Source organism: Pristiophorus japonicus, chromosome 30, assembly GCF_044704955.1.
Source record: "Pristiophorus japonicus isolate sPriJap1 chromosome 30, sPriJap1.hap1, whole genome shotgun sequence".
Lineage (NCBI taxonomy): Eukaryota > Metazoa > Chordata > Chondrichthyes > Pristiophoridae > Pristiophorus > Pristiophorus japonicus.
Genome location: NC_092006.1, coordinates 1,170,450 through 1,198,083, shown reverse-complemented (window position 1 = coordinate 1,198,083; position 27,634 = coordinate 1,170,450). Strand labels below are relative to the sequence as shown.

Here is a 27,634-nt window from a genome sequence, read left to right as displayed (position 1 = left end):
GACTAATTGGATCACTCTGCCAGAGTTGGGACAGGCACGATGGGCTGAAAGAGCATAGTAGGAGTCCAATCACTATCATTCTAACCGTCCTTTCCTCCAACCTTGCCAGCGATCACCACACACACACACACAGTTCAGAGCAAAGGACACAAGCCATTGACTTCTCCAGAGACACTACCTGACCTGCAGTGTTTTTCGGGTTGCCAGCATCCGCACTATTTTGTTCAAGTTGTGTGGTAGTCATCGACCTGAAACGCCAACTCTGTTTCTCTCCCTCTCTCACACCACCACTGCTGTCTGACCTACTGAGTATTTTGCAGATTTCCTGCATTATTTGTTTGCTTTTTTTTTTTGGTGTTGTACACATTGTGTAAGAAGCCACTGTCCCACCTGTGACAGAGACTGTGACACTCATAGTGGACTGTTCAGCCACCTAAGGACTCACGTTAAGAGTGGAAGCAAGTCTTCCTCAATTCTAAGGGACTGCCTATGATGAAGAAGCCACTCCCTCGCTGTCACCCAGAAACAAGGCAAGACTTTATTGAAACATTTGGAACTTTATTTTGTGCAACTTCAATTTATAAAAACCAGCATTAAGTTTACAGCACAAAACAGACCCAGAGCTGTTCCCAGGAGGTTCTATGGATGGCTAAAATTACCCTCCCCCCAATAATTAAAATACAGGATAGGGAGGAAGGCTCACTGATCACATTGTGGGGGGGGGAGGGGGAAAGAGAGAGAAAGAAGAGAAGAGAATGATAAATCTAAAACAAATCCGTATACACACTTTAAAAAAAAAAGCCACTTCACAAATCTGTTGCTGTCGTTAATCATCACAGAGAAAGGATTTTGAGGTCAGTGCGAAAGGAGAACATTTACTGCTGGAAGTAAGCGAGGAATCAACACACGCGAATGTGTCCTGGGAATATCCTTGGAAAAAGCAACTTGAAAAAGATTCACGGACCACCGCAGAGTAACCGCTCTGGTTGAGATATATATGCTGAAGCAGAACAATGCTCCAAATTCATTATTCCAAATTTAAAAATCCTACCATGGCTTCATCCAAATACAGTATATTCTAAAACCAAAAATAAAAAAAACCTATTCTTCCAAAAACAATTTAAACACAAGAGGGAGAGTATTTTTTCTCTTAAAAAGCAGACCAGACTATTTACAAAGTGTCCTTAAAAACTGGTGTGTCACAGTTCGAGCACAATCAGAGTTTATTTATGGAATGGGGCAAGAAAGGGAGGGAGATGGTTATAAAGCTGTCCACTGGCATGGTGCACAGAGGAGAGATGATGCAGAGTAACACCTGCACTCCCCATCACAAGGAAATGCTGGACTTGACCAGGCCAGAGACAGGGAAGTGGTAGGGGAAGTCACCCCATATCATCCTTTAGCCAGTTAGAGTAACGTGCAAGAGCAGAGCTAGTGTACAGACTGTCTGCCGATGCACTCTCTCTACAAGCTGTATGTAGGGAGAGATTACAAATAAAAGACCAAACCTTGGCCACAGCGTAGAAATAAATGCACCAAGATTGCACAATTCCCTTTAACTGGAGCAAGGGCAACAAAAAATATAATTTACAACTTCTCTTGATTGATCAGATTTTGATTCACAAGGAACACCTCCAATCCAGAGAGCAGAAAAATAAATTCAAATTGTGCTCGTTTATAGGTATCGCTAAAAAAAAAACACAAGATCTACGAATACAAAACCCACCCCTACAAGTGAGCAACTGTCTGCATCTAAAGAAGAATCCTCAGCAACAGTTTTACAGTTAAAAATGCATTTTACTGATAGGAGCTGAAGGGAGTGGCCAGCAATCTACATAAAACAGCACTTGCATAAATTACACCCAGCTGCACCTCAGAACGTTTAAACCATCAGTGTAAAACCCAGTTCCAATCAAATAGTTTGCAGTTGAATGTTGCAACATAGTATAATGGTATGTTCTCATCCCTTTGTTCCTCTCCTCCTATCTTCTTCTCCCCCCCCACCCCCCCCCCACGATAGATAGGCCGAGATGCTCCCGGATCTACCTCCAACGCAGTATGATCAGAAAAAAGCCTTCAGGAACAGAAAGACTGGAAATTCTGAGCCAGAGGAATAATTGTAGCACACAGTACATTCTCCACAGCCACTGGAGTAGTTGTTACTGTACAAACTGACCCCAGTCATAAACTGCAACAACAAAGCCATCTGTCCAGTGCCCTCTGAACCCTTTAACTCCCCAGAAACGCCTCCAGGGGTTCAGCCTCTCCAATTGGGGACATTAAGGAAAAAGCAATTGAGACATTAGCAAGCAGGAAAATGGATCACCCGTGTTCCGAAAGATCTTGTACAGATATTGAGAGCAAGTTTACCTAAAGTCATAGATTGAACAATCCATCATTGGTCTGTGTTGAGTTGGCCTCAGTACCAGCTGGCCAGGGGTGGGGGGTGGGGAAGTGTTCTCTTCCTTCCCCTCTTAGTATAAAAGGGAGACTCCTCCACAATTATGTGGGACGTCTATAGTTTGAGGGAGACATTCCCAACAACATGCTCTTTGCACCCCATTGGGTCTAGTCTCAACTATAACTACTGATCACAACTGGAATTAGCCCATGGGATGGAAAGCAGAGTAACAAAGACCAGGAGCAGCACATTATGAAGATCTCAGGATGTTACCACCGAATACAGAGATCAGAAAAAAAAAAATGAATCTTGGGGAATAGATTTATTTATTTTTTTAAACTTTCCGTGCACTGTCAACTTTCCTTTATAAATGTCTACGTCCATGTTTATACTGGAAATTTCCCATGCAAGCTTACCAGGCTGTAATTATAATCTGCAGCATCTCCACTGGCCGGAGGGTGTAATTACAGCGTGACAGGATTACATAGTAAATGTAGGCACAGAAACTTAAACAGAAAAACAACGTCGAACTTTAAAATGCGTGCCAAATTAAATCTGCTCTGCGAGGTCCGGTCGAGTCCTCTCCCTTCACCAGAGCCTCGACTCCCCATGTGAAAGATCACAAGAAATCAACTCTTCAAAACTTTATTTGGATCCCTGCACGCACCTAGGCAGGCTCCCGTGGAAAGGGATTGCAAAAAATGAAAAAAGGGCAACACAAATGCGTCTGGAACATTGCCAGTAAAACTGGAATGGTTTTAAAGTACAATCAAATAATTTCCTTCCCCCAGGGCACACTTCTTCCTTCTCCTTCTCCTTCTCTCGCGCCCCCCCCCCCTCCTCCCCCTTCAACTCCCATTGTGACAGTTACCATCTAAAGAATAGCAAGAATGCAAGAGAGTCATATTGTGACAGAACAGGAGTTTGGTCATGCCCGACAGAGGGAATTACTAGTCATCCTCCCCCTCGTCTTCTGCCTCTCGTTTCCGCTTCTGCCCTTGAGCAGCAGCATCTCCTCCTGCAGGAAAAGAAAAATAAAGAACTTTATGTGGCTATATGAAGTCAGTATGTTGCACGCACCTCCTGCAAACTTCACACCAGCTCATCCTGACTCATCGGGATTCATTCCCTAAAAAGGGACGTCAGTGAACCGGTTGGGTTTGTACAAAAGTCCAATAGCTCGACGGCCACTTTTACAGGTACCTTATGGCGGGCGGGCGTGCTGGTGTTAACGCGATTCACCCGTTACAAGCGGTGGACAGTTAAACCATCACTGCCCCAGACACACTACAGAGTGTATTAAAAGTTAATCCAAATGGGTTAAGGTAGCGACATGTGACAGACGCTAGTGCCCGAATCAAATAAACGACACAAAGCGGTGTGGACTGCCTTATTACATGGGCGGCGAGCTGCACAAGTCAGCAGCAGGAACTCGGAAACTAACCAGCTCACAGTTTGTGCAATCGCATTATGGCCATTTGTTGAGAAAAATTAGTATATTTCAAATGACAAGGAAACCGGTCTACAGAGTTAATTTATTCCTTTCAAACTATAGCTTTAAACGGTAGGTAGAGGGTAAGTAATCGAGGCAATTTAACTTGGGGGAGGATTCACGAAGAGCTACCTGAATGCTTGGACTAGCCGGCATGCTTGCAGGTCATCATCAGCGGTGCCTTTAATTGATTTCTGTGGTGATGGCGAATGGTAACTGGAAATTGTCCGAGAAAAGACAGCTGCCCACAATAAGCGAAGGCAGCATCAGAGGTTGATATTGTGCCAGCTTTTTGTTAAAACGGAATCTAAATTCTCAAAGGGCCATGGTGGGATTTGAACTTAGTCTGGTGACACTACTCCACACAAGAGTCAGTAACCAGGACATAGATTGAAGGTGATTGGTCAAAGAACCAGAGGTGATATGAGGAAACGTTTCTTTTTAATAAATACAGTGAGTGGTGATCTGGAATGCACTGCCTGAAAGGATGGTGGAAGTCGATTCAGTAGGAACGCTCTAAAGAGAATTGGATAAATACTTGATGGAAACAACTACTGAACTATAGGGAAAGAGCAGAGTTGGATTAATTGGATAGCTCTACCAAAGTGCCAGCAGAGGCATGATGGACTGAATGGCCTCCTTCAGTGCTGTATCATTCTATGATTCCATGTAGTATACATGCACACACACACACACACACACACACACCGCTTTGAACAAATAAAAATCATACCTTTATCATCTGCCTCTTCCTCTCCTTCATGAACATAATCGTCATCATCCTCATCATCATCCTGCAAGAAAGAACTTGAATTTATATAGCATCTTTCACCGCCTTAAGACATTCCAAAGCACTTTACAACCAAAGAGAAGTGTAGTCACTGTTCTAATGTAGGAAACAGTACCGCCCCTCCCGACAATGCGACGCTCCCTCAGTACTGCCCCTCCCGACAGTGTGACGCTCCCTCAGTACCGCCCCTCCGACACTCCCTCAGTACTGCCCCTCCCGACAATGCGACGCTCCCTCAGTACCGCCCCTCCCGACAGTGCGACGCTCCCTCAGTACCGCCCCTCCCGACAGTTTGACGCTCCCTCAGTACCGCCCCTCCCGACAGTGCGACGCTCCCTCAGTACCGCCCCTCCCGACAGTGCGACGCTCCCTCAGTACTGCCCCTCCGACAGTGCGGCACTCCCTCAGTACTGCCCCTCCGACAGTGCGGCGCTCCCTCAGTACCGCCCCTCCCGACAGTGCGGCACTCCCTCAGTACCGCCCCTCCCGACAGTGCGGCGCTCCCTCAGTACTGCAATAGAGTATCAGCCTGGATTACATGCTCAAGTGACAACCTTCTGACTCACTGAGCCAAAGCTGACATGGTAGAAAACAGCACAGGATGAGGAAGGATTGCTCACTCCCTCCCTCTTTCAAGTTCCATTTATAAATATCCAGAGACCAGGCAACATTGTGACACTTGTTTGGCAGGAGATAAAATTTAATGATTGTAGTAGCAGAATCTCAATGGAAAGGGGAAGGTGGCTCAACCGTGGCTATCTAGGGAAATCAGGGATAGTATTAAAGCCAAGGAAGTGGCATACAAATTGGCCAGAAATAGCAGCGAACCTGGGGACTGGGAGAAATTTAGAACTCAGCAGAGGAGGACAAAGGGTTTGATTAGGACAGGGAAAATGGAGTACGAGAAGAAGCTTGCAGGGAACATTAAGGCGGATTGCAAAAGTTTCTATAGGTATGTAAAGAGAAAAAGGTTGGTGAAGACAAACGTAGGTCCCCTGCAGTCAGAATCAGGGGAAGTCATAACGGGGAACAAAGAAATGGCGGATCAATTGAACAAGTACTTTGGTTCGGTATTCACTAAGGAGGATACAAACAACCTTCCGGATATAAAAGGGGTCAGAGGGTCTAGTAAGGAAGAGGAACTGAGGGAAATCTTTATTAGTCGGGAAATTGTGTTGGGGAAATTGATGGGATTGAAGGCAGATAAATCCCCAGGGCCTGATGGCCTGCATCCTAGAGTACTTAAGGAGGTGGCCTTGGAAATAGCGGATGCATTGACAGTCATTTTCCAACATTCCATTGACTCTGGATCAGTTCCTATGGAGTGGAGGGTAGCCAATGTAACCCCACTTTTTAAAAAAGGAGGGAGAGAGAAAACAGGGAATTATAGACCGGTCAGCCTGACCTCAGTAGTGGGTAAAATGATGGAATCAATTATTAAGGATGTCATAGCAGTGCATCTGGAAAATGGTGACATGATAGGTCCAAGTCAGCATGGATTTGTGAAAGGGAAATCATGCTTGACAAATCTTCTGGAATTTTTTGAGGATGTTTCCAGTAAAGTGGACAAAGGAGAACCAGTTGATGTGGTATATTTGGACTTTCAGAAGGCTTTCGACAAGGTCCCACACAAGAGATTAATGTGCAAAGTTAAAGCACATGGGATTGGGGGTAGTGTGCTGACGTGGATTGAGAACTGGTTGTCAGACAGGAAGCAAAGAGTAGGAGTAAACGGGTACTTTTCAGAATGGCAGGCAGTGACTAGTGGAGTGCCGCAAGGTTCTGTGCTGGGGCCCCAGCTGTTTACATTGTACATTAATGATTTAGACGAGGGGATTAAATGCAGTATCTCCAAATTTGCGGATGATACTAAGTTGGGTGGCAGTGTGAGCTGCGAGGAGGATGCTATTAGGCTGCAGAGTGACTTGGATAGGTTAGGTGAGTGGGCAAATGCATGGCAGATGAAGTATAATGTGGATAAATGTGAGGTTATCCACTTTGGTGGTAAAAACAGAGAGACAGACTATTATCTGAATGGTGACAGATTAGGAAAAGGGAAGGTGCAACGAGACCTGGGTGTCATGGTACATCAGTCATTGAAGGTTGGCATGCAGGTACAGCAGGCGGTTAAGAAAGCAAATGGCATGTTGGCCTTCATAGCGAGGGGATTTGAATACAGGGGCAGGGAGGTGTTGCTACAGTTGTACAGGGCCTTGGTGAGGCCACACCTGGAGTATTGTGTACAGTTTTGGTCTCCTAACTTGAGGAAGGACATTCTTGCTATTGAGGGAGTGCAGCGAAGGTTCACCAGACTGATTCCCGGGATGGCGGGACTGACCTATCAAGAAAGATTGGATCAATTGGGCTTGTATTCACTGGAGTTCAGAAGAATGAGAGGGGACCTCATAGAAACGTTTAAAATTCTGACGGGTTTAGACAGGTTAGATGCAGAAAGAATGTTCCCAATGTTGGGGAAGTCCAGAACCAGGGGTCACAGTCTGAGGATAAGGGGTAAGCCATTTAGGACCGAGATGAGGAGAAACTTCTTCACCCAGAGAGTGGTGAACCTGTGGAATTCTCTACCACAGAAAGTAGTTGAGGCCAATTCACTAAATATATTCAAAAGGGAGTTAGATGAAGTCCTTACTACTCGGGGGATCAAGGGTTATGGCGAGAAAGCAGGAAGGGGGTACTGAAGTTTCATGTTCAGCCATGAACTCATTGAATGGCGGTGCAGGCTAGAAGGGCTGAATGGCCTGCTCCTGCACCTATTTTCTATGTTTCTATGAAGCAAAAATGGAAGGTTTTATGTCTGTAGTGTACTTGTGAATGACTCCATGAGACAATGTGTTGTACTTAAACTACAGTGACCATGGTCCTTTACTCATAACTCCAGAGTGAGGCAGCCGCATGATGACTCCCCTTTTATACAGCCCCTGCCACCAGGGCAGGACAGGAAATCCCGGTCTCCACCAGTTGCACCCTCTAGTGGTGCCAGCATGTATATACACAGTGTAAACCTTACTGATAGTACATCAGGTAACAAGTCTCCATCTTATGCAACTATACAGTGACTACACAGAGTATATCTATAGACTGCATATAAAACAGAAGGAACAAGAGAAGGAATAAAAAACAAATTCCTTGGTTGTACGTCAGAGGTACATGGGGAGTGGAAGTGCTGATTGCTTTGCTGAGTCAGGTGATCTCCGATTGAGATGACGGGGGCTGGAGGGGGCAAGGTCTGCCATGGTTCCTGCTTCAGATTGCCTCCCAGTTAACTCAAAGACTGGACTGGGTTTAGCTGCAATGCCTCCTCCATGCTGGAGCTGTCTGCCAACACTCAGACTGTGAAGAATGGTCACACGAGCACTGTACCCCAGCAGGAAACCAGCTTCAGGGAAGGCAAGAAGTTACAGAGCGGGCTCGAGGGGCCTTACTCCTGCTCCTGTTATGTTCCAAGTTCCAGCCCAGGGCCCCCTTCATTCCACCAGCAGATTATAGAAACAAACCTGAATTTCTTCTTTCAGGAGATAGGACAATCCAACTTCCTCCACCTCTTCTTGTTCATCCTCCTCCTCCTCCTCTTCATCTTCCTCATCTTCATCCTCCTCTTCCTCATCATCATCGTCGTCGTCATCATAATATTCCCCTGCAGCGGCAGCTCCATCTTCATCATCCTCACCTTCCTCTGTAGAAGAAAATGGAGATCCTTTACATAAAGCAGTCACTCTCTACAATACTGAAGCACCAAAGGAAATAAGACTCGCATTAACCCCAATTTTCACCTCCTCGGCATTCGCTGAAGTGCTAGTTTTACCCAGTGAGTAGTGGAGCCACAGTTTGACCGAGTTAGCTGACCTCTGCTGGGACTGAGAGTTACCCAAACCAGGGATGTTGTGGGAGGACAAGCTTCACACAATCAACTTCTCCAGAAACAAACAGCCTGCCAACAGTCACCGAATGGGCACTTGGACAAGGCATCAGAGAACGGCCACTCCCCACGGAGCCAGGGAGCCACCTTCTGTGCTGCATCATTCTGCTCAGACCTGGCTGCAACGCTCCCGGTGACACTGACACAAAGAACAGCTACCTGGGGAAGGTACTGGAAGGGGCTGTACCAAAGTGAGATTCCGTTCCCTCGAGGGAGGGGTGAAAATAGGATCATCCTTCCAACAAGAGAGAACGCCAAACGGTGAAAGCAGAGCGTGTCCGACGTGGGAGAGTTTGTCCCTCAGCCCCAAACGTACATCTCTTACCCTCATCATCAGACTCTGGGGCCTCCTGGTCATCTCGGTCAAAGCCATCCAAGTAAGTGATGTGTGGGAGGAGCTTGAAGATGCTCTCTCGGTAGTCACTGGGATTGGAGATGTCGCAGTTGTACAGGTCCAAGCTCTTCATATGCGTCAGGTTTTTCTGAAATTTGTTTAAAAAAAGAAACCAATGTTAAATATCGGACCTGAACTTGATATTAGTCACACTGTTCGGCCGCATGCATCAACCCCATTAGTGAGTTCACTCAAAAGGCTATTTAACACGACATTAAATGCTTTGGTCAGACTCAAATCACCAACAGCCGTCAGAACAAAACAATCCAGGGAGTCTGGTGTGGATCACAAACTGGCACAGGACTCTCGCATCAAAAAACTGGTGAAAGACAGGCTGAGACCCACAATGTAGGACATCACTAGAGTCTAGGGGGGAAAGTCCAAAGGGAATACCGAAGGAGATAAGGAGTTCGTAGTTAAATATCCTAAAGACAGACAGACTTGCATTTCTACAGTCTTTCACGCCCTCAGAACATCCCAAGGCTCTTTACAGCCAATGAAGTACAAGTATGCAGCTCGGAAGGAAGAGTGGAAAATTCAGGGGAGAGTTGATTTCCGTATTAATGAGGGAGACAGTCATTGGGAGAAAGAACAGGCGAAAGGAGAGAACCATTACTTCAGATTTACTCAGCATTTATTGCTGCAGTGTGGTTCCCAACCCTAGAGAGAGCACTTTACATCTTAAAGCACCACCCCCCACACAGAAAAAGCCAGGTGCCTTCATCGAGGAATAAGGTGAACCCACCTTCATGTTGATCAGGTCACAGCGCAACCTGTCCAGTCGTCAGCACGATACACGGGACAGAGAGTGAGGGATGCACCAGTCAGAAGGTATCACTGGCTGTTGGGGTATTCCAGGGACATAAGGGACAAGTCTTTTATTGCAAACACAGCCTGGTAGAAAGAGTGTGAAACAGACAAAAGAAATGTCCTTGCAGGGGATAGGACAATGATGATTGGCCTTTTCTTACCCAGAGGGCTTCCTGCACGCCAGTTAATGACTTGGCAAACTACACAAATCAGTGTTATTTTGAGTGAAGCCCAGTGAGGAAAAACAAGGGAAATTACTAAACAACAAAGGGCCAGCAACAAACAGATCCCGACAATGCGAGAGAGAGGGGGTCATAAACACGTCGACAGGGAGCTGGAGGATCCCAAGCAGCAGCTCCCATCCCCTGGAAAATCAGAGCTCCTGATGTAGACAAACACTGGCGGAGTCGGGAGGTCGCGTGGTACCACAGGCTGTCCCACCTACAGTTAATCCTTCAAAACACCAGAAATAAACTCCAACAAGTGCTTCAGCTGTGTGGCTGGCTGGGGCAGGGTTTCCACCCACGCCCATAACCTATTCCGCCAAACAAACTGCTGTGTGCTTCCAGCATTTGCTGCATCTAACACGCAGATACTGCCCGACCTGCGAGATCACCCAGAGGGTCACCTACCAGAGGCTCCACTGTGCTGTAGTCTTTGATTTTATTGCTGCTGAGGTTGAGGTACACAAGGTTGGGACATTTCTCCGTTAGTAAGTCCAGTCCACCCGAGATGGAGTTATCACTGAGCTCCAGCTGTGGAACGAGAGAGAGAGAGAGAGAGAGAGAGATAGATAGATTAGGTCGACATTCACAACATTACATTACCGCAGATGTCTTAGAAACCACTTCAAAGTAAATGAGGAAACAGCACACAAGCTCCCGCTCCCCTCCCAGCAAAACCTGTGGTTTGATCACCGACCGGTCTAAACACAGGTTGCTGAGTGCAGCCAGCGTGGGGGGGGGGGGGGCACGCTGCCCTCAGGTCACGGAGACAAAATAAAATTAGCTGAGTTTGAAGTCACGATTGTTCTGTCGCTGGAAGGTCCACGAGAGAGGACAGGATCAGGATCAGGTTCAGGTTCAGCGATGACGCCCTCCACCTTCGGCAATGCTAACACTGCCTGAGCTGACACACGAAGAGAAGGGGGGAGAAACCAGACAAGCTCCACACAAGCCCTCCCCCGCCACCCCTAACAGAAATAGATCCATTACTGCAACCCCCCCCAGGACAAACTACTTGTAGAATTCACCGCTGCAAGAGCTGACCTTTAAGAGTTTATTCAGGTTTGGGAGTTTGGCGAGAGACTTGAGTCCCACGTTGATCATACTGAGATACTCCAGCTCCTTAAAACCGTCATCAAAGCCGTCAATCTCCCCTTCGTTGCTGCGGCAATTGTCAATTACTAGCTCCGCGATCTGAAATGGGGAGGGAAAAAAAAAACTGGCATGTGACAGACGCTCATTTTGATGCAATGATACTCTGGTGACTCACGGCAGCACGGATTGCAATTGGTGTATGAACATAATGTGACACCGACAGTCTGGCTCCCGATTAGTACCCACGGTCCCCCCCTTCCAGATAGTGGTGGTTGATCAGGAGCAGGGAGTGATTGATCCGGGGGGGGGGGAAACAGACAGCGAGTGGTCGACGGGGGGGGGGGGGGAACAGACAGCGAGTGGTCGACTGGGGGTGGGGGGCAGCGAGTGGTCGACTGAGGGAGGGGGGGGGAAAACAGACAGCGAGTGGTCGACGGGGGGGGGGGGGGGGGGAACAGACAGCGAGTGGTCGACTGGGGGTGGGGGGGGGCAGCGAGTGGTCGACTGAGGGGGGGGGGGGGGGAACAGACAGCGAGTGGTCGACGGGGGGGGACGGGACGGACAGCGAGTGGTCGACTGGGGGTAGAGAGTGGTCGACTGAGGGAGGGGGGGCAGCGAGTGGTCGACTGAGGGAGGGGGGGTAGAGAGTGGTCGACTGAGGGAGGGGGGGGGTAGCGAGTGGTCGACTGAGGGAGGGGGGGCAGCGAGTGGTCGACTGAGGGAGGGGGGGTAGAGAGTGGTCGACTGAGGGAGGGGGGGGGCAGCGAGTGGTCGACTGAGGGAGGGGGGTAGCGAGTGGTCGACTGAGGGAGGGGGGGGGGCAGCGAGTGGTCGACTGAGGGAGGGGGGGGGGCAGCGAGTGGTCGACTGAGGGAGGGGGGGGGCAGCGAGTGGTCGACTGAGGGAGGGGGGGGCAGCGAGTGGTCGACTGAGGGAGGGGGGGGCAGCGAGTAGTCGACTGAGGGAGGGGGGGGCAGCGAGTGGTCGACTGAGGGAGGGGGGGGCAGCGAGTGGTCGACTGAGGGAGGGGGGGGCAGCGAGTGGTCGACTGAGGGAGGGGGGGGCAGCGAGTGGTCGACTGAGGGAGGGGGGGGCAGCGAGTGGTCGACTGAGGGAGGGGGGGGCAGCGAGTGGTCGACTGAGGGAGGGGGGGGCAGCGAGTGGTCGACTGAGGGAGGGGGGGGCAGCGAGTGGTCGACTGAGGGAGGGGGGGGTAGCGAGTGGTCGACTGAGGGAGGGGGGGCAGCGAGTGGTCGACTGAGGGAGGGGGGGGCAGCGAGTGGTCGACTGAGGGAGGGGGGGTAGAGAGTGGTCGACTGAGGGAGGGGGGTAGCGAGTGGTCGACTGAGGGAGGGGGGGGCAGCGAGTGGTCGACTGAGGGAGGGGGGGGCAGCGAGTGGTCGACTGAGGGAGGGGGGGTAGAGAGTGGTCGACTGAGGGAGGGGGGGGGGTAGAGAGTGGTCGACTGAGGGAGGAGGGGGCAGCGAGTGGTCGACTGAGGGAGGGGGGGCAGCGAGTGGTCGACTGAGGGAGGGGGGGGTAGCGAGTGGTCGACTGAGGGAGGGGGGGGTAGCGAGTGGTCGACTGAGGGAGGGGGGGTAGAGAGTGGTCGACTGAGGGAGGGAGGGGGGGTAGAGAGTGGTCGACTGAGGGAGGGGGGTAGCGAGTGGTCGACTGAGGGAGGGAGGGGGCAGCGAGTGGTCGACTGAGGGAGGGAGGGGGGCAGCGAGTGGTCGACTGAGGGAAGGGGGGGCAGCGAGTGGTCGACTGAGAGGCCAACGAGGGGGGGGGGGGGTGTGTGCAGAAGAGGGGAGGCTGGGCCTTTGGAAACGCACCCTAACAGGGAGAGCACAAGGGGATATTGGAATTAATCTCCTGGTACAGTTTAGGATTATATTCCCAGCTGCTTACACATTGGATCACCTGGGCACAACAACGGCAGGAGAATCTGGTGGGGAAAGAACACAGCAGCCAGGGACCCCAGGTGATCCAATGGAGGAGCAATGGCAAGTGTCGGACACCTTGGGGAAGCAGTCTGCACGATTCACACAGCCGCCAGGGCCGGAGGATCGCTGCCAATAACACAAGGCACACAGACAGCTGCCGCTTACAGCGAGATACCCATGCACGGGACAGAGTTAGTGTCAGGGGCAGGTGAAGCTGCCAGTCCCTCCCCACATTGTAACCTCCGCTTCATCCTGCTCATATTTCGCCAATTACACCGTCCACTTCTTCCTCCTAATACCGAGTACATTTAGGACGTCCTTTCCCTAGATTTCAAATCTGTGGAACGCCTTCCCAACCTCACCCTCCTCCTCCTCCTCCTCCAGTCTGACCCAAGCTTGGTGTAACTACACGGGTATTAATCTCATCTACCCCCACTGCCACTCCCATTTCTGGGAAACCCACCGTGCTGCACTTTTGGGTTTCCAGTTATAACATTCCCAGATTCGGGAGGCAGGTTGGTCCAGTTATGCCGCATGTCTAGGTTAATGCCCTGCAGCTGGCAGGGCGACCAGTGTCCGATAAATCTTATTAACGGAAAGGGGTTATATCTGGCCCAGTCAGCAGCACGTATTCAACGCAATTCCTCCTATGGGACCGCCCGGAATTTGAACATTAGTTCCAGCTCCTCTGGTCATCAGGAAATCTCTGCCCCACACTTCCACAAATCCATCACTTCAATAATCTAGTACCGTCTGTCAGTGAAAAGAAAACGGGCTGTAAATCACACCTTTGTGTGAACAGCGGACAGAAAACAGACCTCAGGATGCAACAGATTAGAGATGGCGAGTGAGGAAAGTTGTAACCATGATCGGAGTCAGACACACTGAGCCTTTGCTGAACTTGCACAGTGGAGGCGTTTACAAGGCCGCTCCATTGTTAGGTGAGGAATGACTGGAGACGACGTGGCTGTGTTAAGGCCAAGTCCTGCCACTTCCCACCACGGTCACAGAGACTGATCAAAGTAAGCGTCTGCAGTCAAGGAATTTCTACAGGTGGCCAGGAACCAGAACGGTGCACGGAGCGCTCACACCGGCCTCACAGAACACACAGCATCTGTCGGGAGAGACGATTAGCATCCTCCCATCACTGAAAGGTCAGGATAGCAGCTGCTGTCAGCTGAACGACAGGAAGCCTAGCAGGGTCACCTCCTCTCCCTGGGCGACCATTAGGGACGCCATAGCTCACCGACCTTCGAAACTGAACAGCTAAGGGCTGGTGCACGGACCCACCCACTGTATAGAAACTAAACGGGTGCTTACACAATCTGATATGCAGTGCACACTGTGTTACAGACACAAAGTCATCCCAAAATGCTGGGTGCTTCAGAGCTGAAGCCTGAACATTTGCAAAGTTTCCTTAACTGACCAGAGGCTCAAGACTTTGGGGTCTGAAGGGACAGAGTTCCACCTCCCAACAAAGATTATGTAGTGTATCACTTCCCCCCCCCACCCCCCAAAGTTCAGCCACTATTGCAGTTTGCAGGAATTTCCTGTGGGCGTTCATGCATCAGGGCAGCGACAGTCCCGCCCGTTAAATGTGCCGACCCCCTCCTTTGGCCGGTCACAAAGCCTGTAATGTGGTCATCAACAGTGGGAGAGAGATTTACAGCTTCCTGTTTGTGTTTCTAGCTAGCGTCGACACACATCAAGCTCTCCCAAACCAGCACACTGTGCCAGCAACAGCATCAATAAGGTGTGCACAAAGACTATTGTTGAGAAGAGTTCACTCTGTATCGACTCTGGATCAGTTCCTATGGACTGGAGGGTAGCAAATGTAACACCACTTTTTAAAAAAAAAGGAGGGAGAGAGAAAGTGGGTAATTATAGACCGGTTAGCCTGACATCAGTGGTGGGGAAAATGTTGGAATCAATTATTAAGGATGAAATAGCAGCGCATTTGGAAAGCAGTGACAGGATCAGTCCAAGTCAGCATGGATTTATGAAAGGGAAATCATGCTTGACGAATCTTCTGGAGTTTTTTTTGAGGATGTAACTAGCAGAGTGGACAAGGGAGAACCAGTGGATGTGGTGTATTTGGACTTTCAAAAGGCTTTTGACAAGGTCCCACACAAGAGATTGGTTGCAAAATTAAAGCACATGGTACTGGGGGTAATGTACTGACATGGATAGAGAACTGGTTGGCAGACAGGAAGCAGAGAGTTGGGATAAACAGGTCCTTTTCAGAATGGCAGGCAGTGACTAGTGAGGTGCCGCAGGGCTCAGTGCTGCGACCCCAGCTATTTACAATATACATTAATGATTGAGACGAAGGAATTGAGTGTAATATCTCCCGGTTTGCAGATGACACTAAACTGGGTGGCGGTGTGAGCTGTGAGGAGAACGCTAAGAGGCTGCAGGGTGACTTGGACAGGTTAGGTGAGTGGGCAAATGCATGGCAGATGCAGTATAATGTGGATAAATGTGAGGTTATCCACTTTAGGGGCAAAAACGTGAAGGCAGAATATCTGAATGGCGGCAGATTAGAAAAGGGGAGGTGCAACGAGACCTGGGTGTCATGGTACATCAGTCACTGAAAGTTGGCATGCAGGTACAGCAGGCAGTGAAGAAGACAAATGGTATGTTGGCCTTCATAGCGAGAGGATTTGAGTATAGGAGCAGGGAGGTCTTATTGCAGTTGTACAGGGCCTTGGTGAGGCCTCACCTGGAATACTGTGTTCAGTTTTGGTCTCCTAATCTGAGGAAGGACGTTCTTGCTATTGAGGGAGTGCAGCGAAGGTTCACCAGACTGATTCCAGGGATGGCTGGACTGACATATGAGGAGACTGGATCAACTGGGCCTTTATACACTGGAGTTTAGAAGGATGAGAGGGGATCTCATAGAAACGTATAAGTTGTTGAGGCCAGTTCATTGGATATATTCAAGAGGGAGTTAGATATGGCCCTTACGGCTAAAGGGATCAAGGAGTATGGAGAGAAAGCAGGAAAGGGGTACTGAGGGAATGATCAGCCATGATCTTATTGAATGGTGGTGCAGGCTCGAAGGGCCAAATGGCCTACTCCTGCACCTATTTTCTATGTTTCAAAGAGATAGGATGAGCTGTTCAGTCATGAAGGGCATCACTACAGCAGGGACCATACTTCGGACGATGAGCAGAGCCACCAGTGGAGCAAGCACTGCTCTGAATCAGCATTAGCAGATGCCAGGCTGATGAAGCAGGATAGCAGACACTCATGGCTGCTCGACCAAATGGGTCGTACTGAAATGTAATCCTTGCACAAGATTGGAGACGTTCCGAGGTTGTGAAAGACGCTATATAAATGCAAGCCTTTCCTTTTTAATTCAGGATCCATATACTACAGGCACCTGAAAACCACAACAAGCCCAGAAATCACTCAGATACACCACACCTCAGCACGATGCTGCCAAACGGGTCAAATGCTTTCTTGCCCTTGTGGGTGCCCAGCGATGGGATCTGATGCTACATGTGGAGGCTGCCCTCGGGTACAGGACACAACTGACCGTCCTTCATTGGCCTACACGCTGTCCAGGTTCGCCTGCTATTCCATCGCAGTTAGCCCTACGGCAAACAACAACTTGTATTTATATAACGGCTTTAACATCTCAAAACGCTTCACAGGAGTATTGAGATTTTAAAAAATGACATCGAGCCGCATAAGGAGAAATCAGCGCAGGTGACCAAAACCTTGGTCAAAGAGGGAGGTTTTAAGGAGCGTCTTGAAGGAGGAAAGAGAGGTAGAGGCGGAGAGGTTTAGGGAGGGTGTTCCAGAGCTTGGGGCCCAGGCAACAGAAGGCATGGCCACCGAAGGTGGAGCGATTATAATCAGGGATGCTCAGGAGGGCAGAATTAGAGGAGCGCAGAGATCTCAGGGGGTTTTGGGGCTGGAGGAAATTACAGAAATAGGGAGGGGAGAGACCATCGAGGGATTTGAAAATAAGGATGAGAATTTTGAAATTGAGGTATTGCTTAACCGGAAACCAATGTAGGTCAGCGAACACAGGGGGTGATGGGTGAGCGGGACCTGGTGCGAGTCTCTCCTTCCCATTCGCAGCTCTAACAGTATTGCTGGGGAGTGTAGAATATTGTAAAAAACAGTAACGAAACTCTATCGGCCATGAAATTACTCAGTAATTCAGTCGCGGGAGATGGGGAAAGTGTTACAAGAAAGTGTGAAGTAACAGGAACGACATGTAATCACCCAGCGACTCTCTGATACATGCACTATGTGGTGCACCACTGAACCACAGACCAGGAAATCAGGTTCGAACCCTAGTCTGTGTTCAGAAGCTCGACCCAACGGCTCCACGATAACTGCCCTTGGGCAGGAGGGGCAATGAATTACATCGGATAAACGAGCAGAAACAGGCCGTTCGGCCCAACCAGTCCGTGCCGGCGTTTATGCTCCACTCCAGCCTCCTCCAGTCTTTCCTCATCCAAATCGATCAGCATAACCCTCTATTCCCTTCTCCCCCATACGCTTGTCCAGCCTCCCCTTAAATGCATTGATACTATTCACCTCAACTCCTCCCTGTGGCAGCGAGTTCCACATTCTCACCACTCTCTGGGTAAAGAAGTTTCTTCTGAATTCCCCATTGGATTTCTTGGTGACTATCTTATATTGATGGCCTCTAGTTCTGCTCTTCCCCACAAGTGGAAACACTCTCTCTGTATCCACTCGATCAAAACCGTTCATAAACTTTAAAAGACATCTATCAAGTCACCCCTCAGCCGCAAGAGAAGCATGGATTGTTGATCACTATCCAAGTGGCACTTGTAGGGTGGAGAGGCGAAGGTAGGATCAGGCTTGGCAGTCATAGCCCTTACAGTCAAACAGGCCACAAACTCTCAGCCAGGCTCATGCTCAAAGACCCATCAACGCCCACAGATCCGGTCGGTGCAGCACAAGCTGCCACTTGCAAGAGGGGAAGGGGAACTTTCACAACACAACCAATTCAGGAAATGCTGGGATCTCACACTGGGGTATTGGCTGCACCAGATAAATTTGCCAGGGTCACGAGTTTCTCTGGCCTGGGATACCCGATGGGAGGAGCAGGAACCAGCTCTCAATAATGTCGCAGAGGGAGCTGGAGGACACTGCCCACCACCACCAGGAATGTCGAGCCGAGAAGCTGCGGGGGGGCTTGGGAAGTCGTGCAGCTGAGATGAAGTCAGCGGGGACTGGAGGAGACAACCTGATTCATCACCAAGCGGTTCTGTGCAGGCGGAGCATGCAGCTTTAGCAAGTCAGTGCTGGTTGCTGACTTGCAGCAAAGATGAACTGACTGCGTTTAAACTGTTTAAATTAGAATTATTGAACACACACGCTGTTCTTGGGAAGCCACTGGGAGAACAAAACTGCGACCGACCCGCTTTTCCTTGCTGGGTGTTACTGGTCCCCATCGAAGACCCCAAAGAACTGGCAGAGTCGGCAGCTGAAAGGGTTCAACAAAATTCAGGTTCAGGTGTGAAGAGTTTGCCTCCACTTGGCGTATGCCTTGGATACCAGACCCATATTATCGAGGTGAAACGGCAGTCAGATTCTGCTCCTGCACCTAATGCCGACAGCAGTACAAGTCAGACTCCATCACCATCGAGACTCAACGCCAAGCCCAAGGTAACTTCAAGGACAGCTGTTTTCTCACAATCCCAGGCCAGTTCCACTTGACCATATAGTACCCCAAACAACTAAATAAACCCAACCTCCCTTCCCCTAACCCATCAAGACAAAATTCCCCCAGGTTTCCGATTTCAGTCCTGAACCCGTACCTTTCCTCGCCCATTGCCCCACACACCCACCCAGAGGTCACCTTGTCCACGATTCCCACCTCCTCTCTCTCGACCCTATTCCTACCAAACTGCTGACCACGCAACGTCCCTTCCTGGCTCCCGTGCTAGCTGATAGTTAATGGTTTCATCTCTTCGGGTACTGTCCTCCTCTTTTCGAACCTGCCATCATCACCCCTCTCCTCAAACAACACACCCTTGACCCCCTCCTTGCAAACTACCGCCCCATCTCCAACCCCTCTTTCCTTGCCCAAGCCCTTGAACATGTTGTTGCTTCCCAAATCCGTGCCCATCTTTCCTGGAACTCTATGTCTGAATCCCTCCAATCAGGTTTCGGCTCCTGCCACAGCATTGAAACAGCCCTAATCAAAGTCACAAATGGCATGCTATGCAACGGTGACCACGGTAAACTATCCCTCCTCATTGTTCTCGATCTGTCTCCAACCTGTGACACGAATGACCACACCATCTTCCTCCAACACCTCTCTACCGTTGTGCAGCAGGGCGGGACTGCATTCGCCTGGTTCCATTCTAATCTCTCCAGCCGTAGCCAAAGAATCACCTGCAACGGCTTCTCTTCCCGCACCGTTACCTTTGGAGTCCCCAAGGATCTAGCCTCGGACCTACATCACTCCTGTGCTCACTGACCTACATTTGCTCCCAGTCCATCAACACCTCAAATTTAAAATTCTAGTGTTCAAACCCAATCACCTCCTGAAGCTCTAGAACCCTCCGAAAATTCATCTTTCCTCCAATTCTGGCCTCATGCACATACCCAACTTTCATCGCCCCAGCATTGGCAGCTGTGCCTTCGGCTGCCTGGGCCCCAAGCTCTGGAATTCTTCTCCGCCACCCTCTCCTCCTTCAGGATGCTCCTCGAGTGCTGCCTCTTGGCCCGAGCTTTTGGTCACCTGTCCTAGTGTTTACTCATGCGGCTTAGTGTCAAATTCTGTCTGATTACACGCCTGGTGACGTTCTATAGTTTGCAGATCTGGACAAAGGCATGATTGGGCTCAGTATGATGCCTCCAAAGACTGAATATTCTGCCAATGGTCACAGTCTAGATCCACTCACAAAGCATGTGGGATGCTGAGGAGAGGAGAGGGAGATGGTGCCATATAACCAGAGACAGCACACCCAGGGGTAGCAAATAAAGTGCTTTTTCAAATTTTGCACTAAACAAAATAGGTTTGGCAACTCAAGAAATTCCATAAAACTTCCACAAGAAATAGGAGAAGGAGTCAGCCATTTGGCCCTTCGAGCCTGCTCCACCATTCAATGAGTTCATGGCTGATCTTTTATATCAACTCCGCCTTTCTGCACTATCCCTCAATATCCAAAAAAAAAAATCTATTGATCGCTGTTTTGAATACATTCAATGACTGGGCATGCACAGCCCTCTGGGGTAGAGAATTCCAAATATTCACCACCCTCTGAGTGAAGAAATTTCTCATCTCCGTTCTAAATGGCCGACCCCTTATCCTGAGACTGTGACCCCTGGTTCTAGACTCCCCAGCCCGGGGGAAACAGCCTCCCTGCATCCACCTCGTCAAGCATTAAGAATTTTATGTTTCAATGAGATCACCGCTCATTCTTCTAAACTCTAGGGAATATAGACCTCGTCTACTCCATCTCTCCTCATAGGACAATCCCCCCAGAATACAAGAAATATGAGTAGGACATTCAGCCTGTTGAGCCTGCTCCACCATGAAATATTATAGCAGATCTTCAACTTAGAGACCATCTTACCGCAATGGGACCGCACACAAGCCCTCAGCTCAGAGAGAAAATACAAATTCTGCTGGATTTTTCTCCTCTTCTGAAGGCACATAACTTGCTCGAGTACAGTTACACGGGGCCAGTCACCAAGTGCCCTAGTCCATGGGCTATTCTACCGTCCAAGGCCTCACAGCCAAACTCAATCCTCTCCTCACCCAACAGGGACACCCAGTCCAGGTCAGAGGTAGGAACACTGGCCATTTGCCGTCTCTAAGAAAGGAGGTGCTGCTGCCAATGGCTGCACCATTGTTGGTTGGTTGGCAGAGATCAATTCATCCAGTACAGATCAGGGTCTTGTCTGTATGGTTCCATACCACACTGCTTATACATAGGTCCACATTTGATTTTTCACTGATCAGTCATGTCGACTGTGGCCAAACCCAGCTGTCAATCTAGATCCAGGAAGCAGCAGTGGCCAGACATCATCCATCCCATACTTCTTCCACTTGGAAGTGAATTTGCAGGCAATGGCACAGGACATTAAAAAGGGGGTAAATACCTGGTCAGACCAAGTATGTTAGAACTTCCATCTACTTGATTTTGTGGGGTTGGGGTAGAGATGGAGAGGCAGAGACTGGAAGGATGCAGACATGCAACAGGATGGTATAAAATAGCCATTCATTGCGTTGGGACAGGTAATTTACAACTCAATAACTTGCATTTATATCGTGCCTTCCGCTTAATGCCACCCTGACTGGAAGGTGGGGGGCAGGGGGAATGATACCAGGTTTGAATGACGATTCTGTGACCTGGGGGCAGTATGGAGTAGGAACAGTTGTATCAAACAATCATCATCATCGGCAGTCCCTCGGAATCGAGGAAGACTTACTTCCACTCCCAAACTGAGTTCTCTGGTGGCTGAACAGTCGGATACGAGAGCCACAGACCCTGTTACAGGTGGGACAGACATTCGTCGGGGGAAGGGGTGGGTGGAGTTGGTTTGCCGCGCACTCCTTCCGCTGCCTGCGCTTGACCTCTTCACGCTCTTTGCGTGGAGACTCGAACAGCTCAACGCCCTTCCGGATACACTTTCTCCACCTCGGGCGGTCTGTGGCCAGGGTCTCCCAGGTGTCAGTGTGATGTCGCACTTTACCAGGGAGGCTTTGAGGGTGTCCTTGTAACGTTTTCATTGCCCACCTTTGGCTCACTTACCATGAAGGAGCTCCGCATAAAGCATTTGCTTAGGGAGTCTCGTATCTGGCATGCGGACTATGTGGCCTGCCCAGCGAAGCTGATCGAGTGTGGTCAGTGCTTCAATACTGGGGATGTTGGCCTGGTTGAGGACGCTAACATTAGTGCATCTGTCCTACTAGGAGATTTGCAGGATCTTGTGGAGACATCGTTGGTGATACATCTCCAGCAACTTGAGGTGCCTTCTATACATTGGATCTGAGGCATGGACATACAGGAGAGCGGATATTACTACAGCTACTTCAAAATCAACTGCACTTTCTTTGTACTGAATGCAGTTTGAAAGAATTGCTGAAGTTTATAGATTTAAAAAAATGTAATTGCATTTAAGAGTTGTAACTTCAGAACCAAAACAACATCCTGCCCAGTTACAATTTTAAATGAACAATGTGGAATTTTGAAAAAATATGTACAAACTGAGGTCATGCATCTTTAAAAGGCTGAAATACAGAACAGATCTTTGAGACTTTGTACACAAACTTGCAAATAAAAACCTCATCAACCATCCCAGGAATGATAAGCTTCAGGATTCTCCCCGGTGTCAACAAACTGCTCAAACCTGGCATTCAGTCAGGTTTGCTGAACTGTAATTATTCAACAGCACATTTGTTGGGGGGGAAAAAAAAAAGTTCTCAATAAATGATTCCTAAGAAACAATATAATTCATAAAACAGGCCTTTGCAAAAAAAAAATGATGATTACTGAAAATGAACACCATTAATAAAAATGCACCTTTGACAAACATTTCAGGATTGACTCTGAATTTGGGCGAGGGGGGTTAAGAGACCCCACTCACCTCCCAAACACACAAACTGGGTTCTTTAAAAAGTCACACACACACACAAAGACAAATTGGCACAAACACCCCCAACCCAACAGTGCTGAACCTCAACAGAAAAGTTTCACATCCAAAAAGGAAAAAAAAAAACACATGCTGATTAAAATGTCCCAAACATTCTTATAAACATCAATATTTAAACATATATAAACACTGGAGGAGGAGGAGGAAACTATTACAATGTAAACTGCAGCCCTGCAGGAGGAGAGTAATGAGGAGTTTGCTTTTTGAAGGGGAAGGGATGAGAGACACAAGTGACATGTGGTGTTCGAGCTTCACTCCATTAATGTCCAACTCTACCTCTCCTGGGCTCCTGTTCCTCAGCTCCAGGTTGATCCTTTTCTTCATCTCCATTTTTCCAGCTTTTTTTAATAAAAAAAAACAAGAAAAAAATAAAAAAAATAAATAAATAAAGATGCTTCTCTCTCTCTCCCTCGCCCTGGTTCGCCCCCCACACACACACACGGGCTCCCACCAAGGACAAACAGCCTTTATCTCCCCACAGCTACTCAGCCTCCATTACACACGCCGCACAGCCCTGCGTGTCCCGCCCCCCCCCCCCTCGCCCGCCCATTGGCCCCTGCCCCCGCGCTCCCGCCCGCCCATTGGCCCCGCTTGGCGTCGCTCGCGCCGTCCGCTTTTCGCTCCGCGCGCCGATTGGTCGCGACTTCACGTCGATCACCTTGGCGGGATGGGCGGGGGGGTGGGGGGATAACGGAGGAGAACGCGGCCGCCGATTGGGTGGGCCGCCCGTCAATCAACCGTTGGCCAGGGAGGAGGAGGGAGGAGGAGAGAGGAGGGGGGGGGGGGGGTGTCGTTGGGCTGGGAGAGCGAGAGAGACGGCTCGCGCCCCAAAGCGTGAGGTCATTGGTCGTCGGGAGGGAGGCGACGTTCGATTGGCCGCCCCTGGCTGTCACTCACTCGCGTAACGGGTCGTCCCGCCCAGTTGCTTAAACCGGATTGGTCAGGGTGACCGATTCAAGCCCTGCGGCGACGCGCGACTGGTCGGCGTGGATGTCAATCAAAATTAAATTCCTTTTTCTCCGGCTGCCGTTCAAAGAAGCGCCAAAAGCCGGTGGGGTTGGGCGGATTGGGGAATAGCGGAGACCCCCCGCTCCCCGCCCCCCCGGCCCGCCCGGGCAATGGAAGTGGCCGAGGCCGAGGCCGAGGCGGCAGCGGACAACAATGGCGGCCGTCGGCAAATCTCGTCACAAGTCCGGTTGGTTTGACACAAGCAGGGCAAAACAAGCTCCATTTCCGAAATAAGTAATGTTATTATCTGGGGAGTTCGGGGTGGAAGGGGGGAGAGAGAGGGGGGGGAAATACCTCACAAATTGTCCCGTCAATTACTTCCAAAAAAACCCCAAAACAAATCCCCTCAAAATCATTTGTGTTTTCAAACATGATGCGAGTTGCGCAGTAATATTTTGGGCAGGGAGATGTCAAATGTGGAAAAAATAACACCTGCACTAAACTTTATAAGGAGCAGACTCAGGCTTTCAGAAACAAATCTTCCCCCAAAACCCATGGGAGGACAAGCTGTTTTAAAAAAAGAAAGTTATATGTTGTGTGTGTGTGTTGTGAGGGGGAGGGGGGGAGGGGGGAATGACTGGGGGTACACCGTGCTATAACTGTGTACAAAATGGTCAGGTCACGGGTTATTGACTTCAGTGCAATGGGGAGAGCTGACAGCGCCTGGCCTACTCTGTTCGCCCAAAGACCACGTTGCTCACATTATCTGTCAAGTCGCTGGCGATCTATCACCAACGCTGTCTCCGCAAGATCCACAAACATAGAAAATAGGTGCAGGAGCAGGCCATTCGGCCCTTCTAGCCTGCACCGCCATTCAGTGAGTTCATGGCTGAACATGCAACTTCAGTACCCCATTCCTGCTTTCTCACCATACCCCTTGATCCCCCTAGTAATAGAAACATAGAAAACCCCCCTGGGAGGACCGACGCACCAACATCGGGGTCCTCGGCCAGGCCAACACCATCGGGGTCCTCGGCCAGGCCAACACCATCGGGGTCCTCGGCCAGGCCAACACCATCGGGGTCCTCGGCCAGGCCAACATCGGGGTCCTAGGCCAGGCCAACATCAGGGGTCCTCGGCCAGGCCAACATCGGGGTCCTCGGCCAGGCCAACATCCCCAGTATTGAAGCACTGACCACACTCAATCAGCTTGGCTGGGCAGGGCCACGCAGTCCGCACACCAGACACGAGACTCCCCGAAACAAACGCTCTATGCGGAGCTCCTTCACGGTAAACGAGCCAAAGGTGGGCAGCGGAAACGTTACAAGGACACCCTCAAAGCCTCCCCTGGTAAAGTGCGACATTAGCCACCGACACCTGGGAGACCCTGGCCGCAGACCGCCAGAGGTGGAGGAAGTGTATCCGGGAGGGCGCTGAGCTCTTCAAGTCTCAACGCAAAGAGCGTGAAGAGGCCAGGCGCAGGCAGCGGAAGGAGCACCCGGCAAACCAGCCCCACCCACCCCTTCCCCCGACCAATGGTCCCTCGAAGAGAGTGACTAAAGTAAATGTTGGCCCCTTAGAAGATGAGAAGGGGAATTTAATAATGGGAAATGTGAAAATGGCTGAGACCTTAAACAATTATTTTGCTTCGATCTTCACAGTGAAAGACACAAAAACCATGCCAGAAATTGCTGGTCACAGGAATGTGGGAAGGGAGGACCTTGAGACAATCACTATCACTAGGGGGGTAGTGCTGGACAGGCTAATGGGACTCAAGGTAGACAAGTCCCCTGGTCTGGATGAAATGCATCCCAGGGTATTAAAAGAGATGGCGGAAGTTATAGCAGATGCATTCGTTATAATCTACCAAAATTCTCTGGACTCTGGGGAGGTACCATCGGATTGGAAAGCAGCTAATGTAACGCCTCTGTTTAAAAAAGGGGGCAGCCAAAAGGCAGGTTAACTATAGGCCGGTTAGTTTAACATCTGTAGTGGGGAAAATGCTTGAAACTATCATTAAGGAAGAAATAGCGGGACATCTAGATAGGAATAGTGCAATCAAGCAGACGCAACATGGATTCATGAAGGGGAAATCATGTTTAACTAATTTACTGGAATTCTTTGAGGATATAACGAGCATGGTGGATAGAGGTGTACCGATGGATGTGGTGTATTTAGATTTCCAAAAGGCATTCGATAAGTTGCCACACAAAAGGTTACTGCAGAAGATAAAGGTACGCGGAGTCAGAGGAAATGTATTAGCATGGATAGAGAATTGGCTGGTAAACAGAAAGCAGAGAGTCGGGATAAATGGGTCCTTTTCGGGTTGGAAATCGGTGGTTAGTGTTGTGCCACAGGGATCGGTGCTGGGACCACAACTGTTTACAATATACATAGATGACCTGGAAGAGGGGACAGAGTGTAGTGCAACAAAATTTGCAGATGACACAAAGATTAGTGGGAAAGCGGGTTGTGTAGAGGACACAGAGAGGCTGCAAAGAGATTTAGATAGGTTAAGCGAATGGGCTAAGGTTTGGCAGATGGAATACAATGTCGGAAAGTGTGAGGTCATCCACCTTGGGGAAAAAAAACAGTAAAAGGGAATATTATTTGAATGGGGAGAAATTACAACATGCTGCGGTGCAGAGGGACCTGGGTGTCCTTGTGCATGAAACTCTTTTTTTGGAGTGGATCCTGCATGAATCCCCAAAAAAGTTAGTTTGCAGGTGCAGCAGGTAATCAGGAAGGCGAATGGGATGTTGGCCTTCATTGCGAGAGGGATGGAGTACAAAAGCAGGGAGGTCCTTCTGCAACTGTACAGGGTATTGGTGAGGCCGCACCTGGAGTACTGCGTGCAGTTTTGGTCACCTTACTTAAGGAAGGATATACTAGCTTTGGAGGGGGTACAGAGACGATTCACTAGGCTGATTCCGGAGATGAGGGGGTTACCTTATGATGATAGATTGAGTAGACTGGGTCTTTACTCGTTGGAGTTCAGAAGGATGAGGGGTGATCTTATAGAAACATTTAAAATAATGAAAGGGATAGACAAGATAGAGGCAGAGAGGTTGTTTCCACTGGTCGGGGAGACTAGAACTAGGGGGCACAGCCTCAAAATACGGGGGAGCCAATTTAAAACCGAGTTGAGAAGGAATTTCTTCTCCCAGAGGGTTGTGAATCTGTGGAATTCTCTGCCCAAGGAAGCAGCTGGGGCTAGCTCATTGAATGTTTTCAAGTCACAGAGAGATAGATTTTTAACCAATAAGGGAATTAAGGGTTACAGGGAGAGGGCAGGTAAGTGGAGCTGAGTCCACGGCCAGATCAGTCATGATCTTGTTGAATGGCGGAGCAGGCTCAAGGGGCTAGATGGCCTACTCCTGTTCCTAATTGTTATGTTCTTATGTCTGTCCCACCTGTAACAGGGTCTGTGGCTCTCGTATCGGACTGTTCAGCCATCAGAGAACTCAGTTTGGGAGTGGAAGCAAGTCTTCCTCGATTCCGAGGGCCTGCCTATGATGATGTCAGTGTGGCTAAGTGGGCCGTGCCCTCGCCTCTCAGTCTGAAGGCTGTGGGTTCCAAAGATCCCACGACCACTATTTCGAAGAAGAGCAGGAGGAGTTATCCCCGGCGTCCTGTGGCCAATCTTTATCCCTCGACCAACATCACTTTGAGAAAAAAAAGAGCCTTTCACAATCTCTTTACAGCCAATGAAGTTCTTCGTGAAGTGCGCTCACTGTTGTGTTGTAGGAAAAGTGGCAGACAAATTGTGCACAGCAAGCTCCCACAAACAAATGTGATCATCTGGTCATTATCACTTGGTTGTGTGTGGGAGCTTGCTGTGTGCAAATTGACTGTCGCGTTTCCCACATTACAACAGTGACTAGACTTCAAAAGAATAAAAACAGAAAATGCTGAAAATCTCAGCAGGTCAGGCAGCATCTGT

The 27,634-nt window shown here is 49.5% G+C and overlaps 2 protein-coding genes across 3 annotated transcripts in view; one reads left to right on the top strand and one right to left on the bottom strand.

The window, feature by feature from the left end:
* Window positions 1-537: 537 nt before the first annotated feature.
* On the bottom strand, window positions 538-23,258 carry anp32e (acidic (leucine-rich) nuclear phosphoprotein 32 family, member E). Its single transcript, XM_070868516.1, has 7 exons — window positions 23,020-23,258; window positions 11,090-11,239; window positions 10,454-10,576; window positions 8,943-9,099; window positions 8,196-8,374; window positions 4,627-4,687; window positions 538-3,419 (listed from the first exon to the last, which is right to left on the bottom strand). The coding sequence occupies exons 1-7, from the start codon at window positions 23,071-23,073 to the stop codon at window positions 3,352-3,354; spliced, it is 792 nt and encodes a 263-aa protein (XP_070724617.1). The 5' UTR covers window positions 23,074-23,258; the 3' UTR covers window positions 538-3,351.
* A 525-nt stretch (window positions 23,259-23,783) lies between these two features.
* The window catches only part of itga10 (integrin, alpha 10), a 170,462-nt gene continuing 166,611 nt past the window's right edge, over window positions 23,784-27,634 (top strand). For both annotated transcript variants that reach the window (XM_070868514.1, XM_070868515.1), the window contains exon 1: window positions 23,784-23,938. In XM_070868514.1, coding sequence (XP_070724615.1) covers window positions 23,905-23,938 — 34 coding nt within the window. In that variant the 5' untranslated portion in view covers window positions 23,784-23,904. The remainder of the gene's footprint in view (window positions 23,939-27,634) is intronic.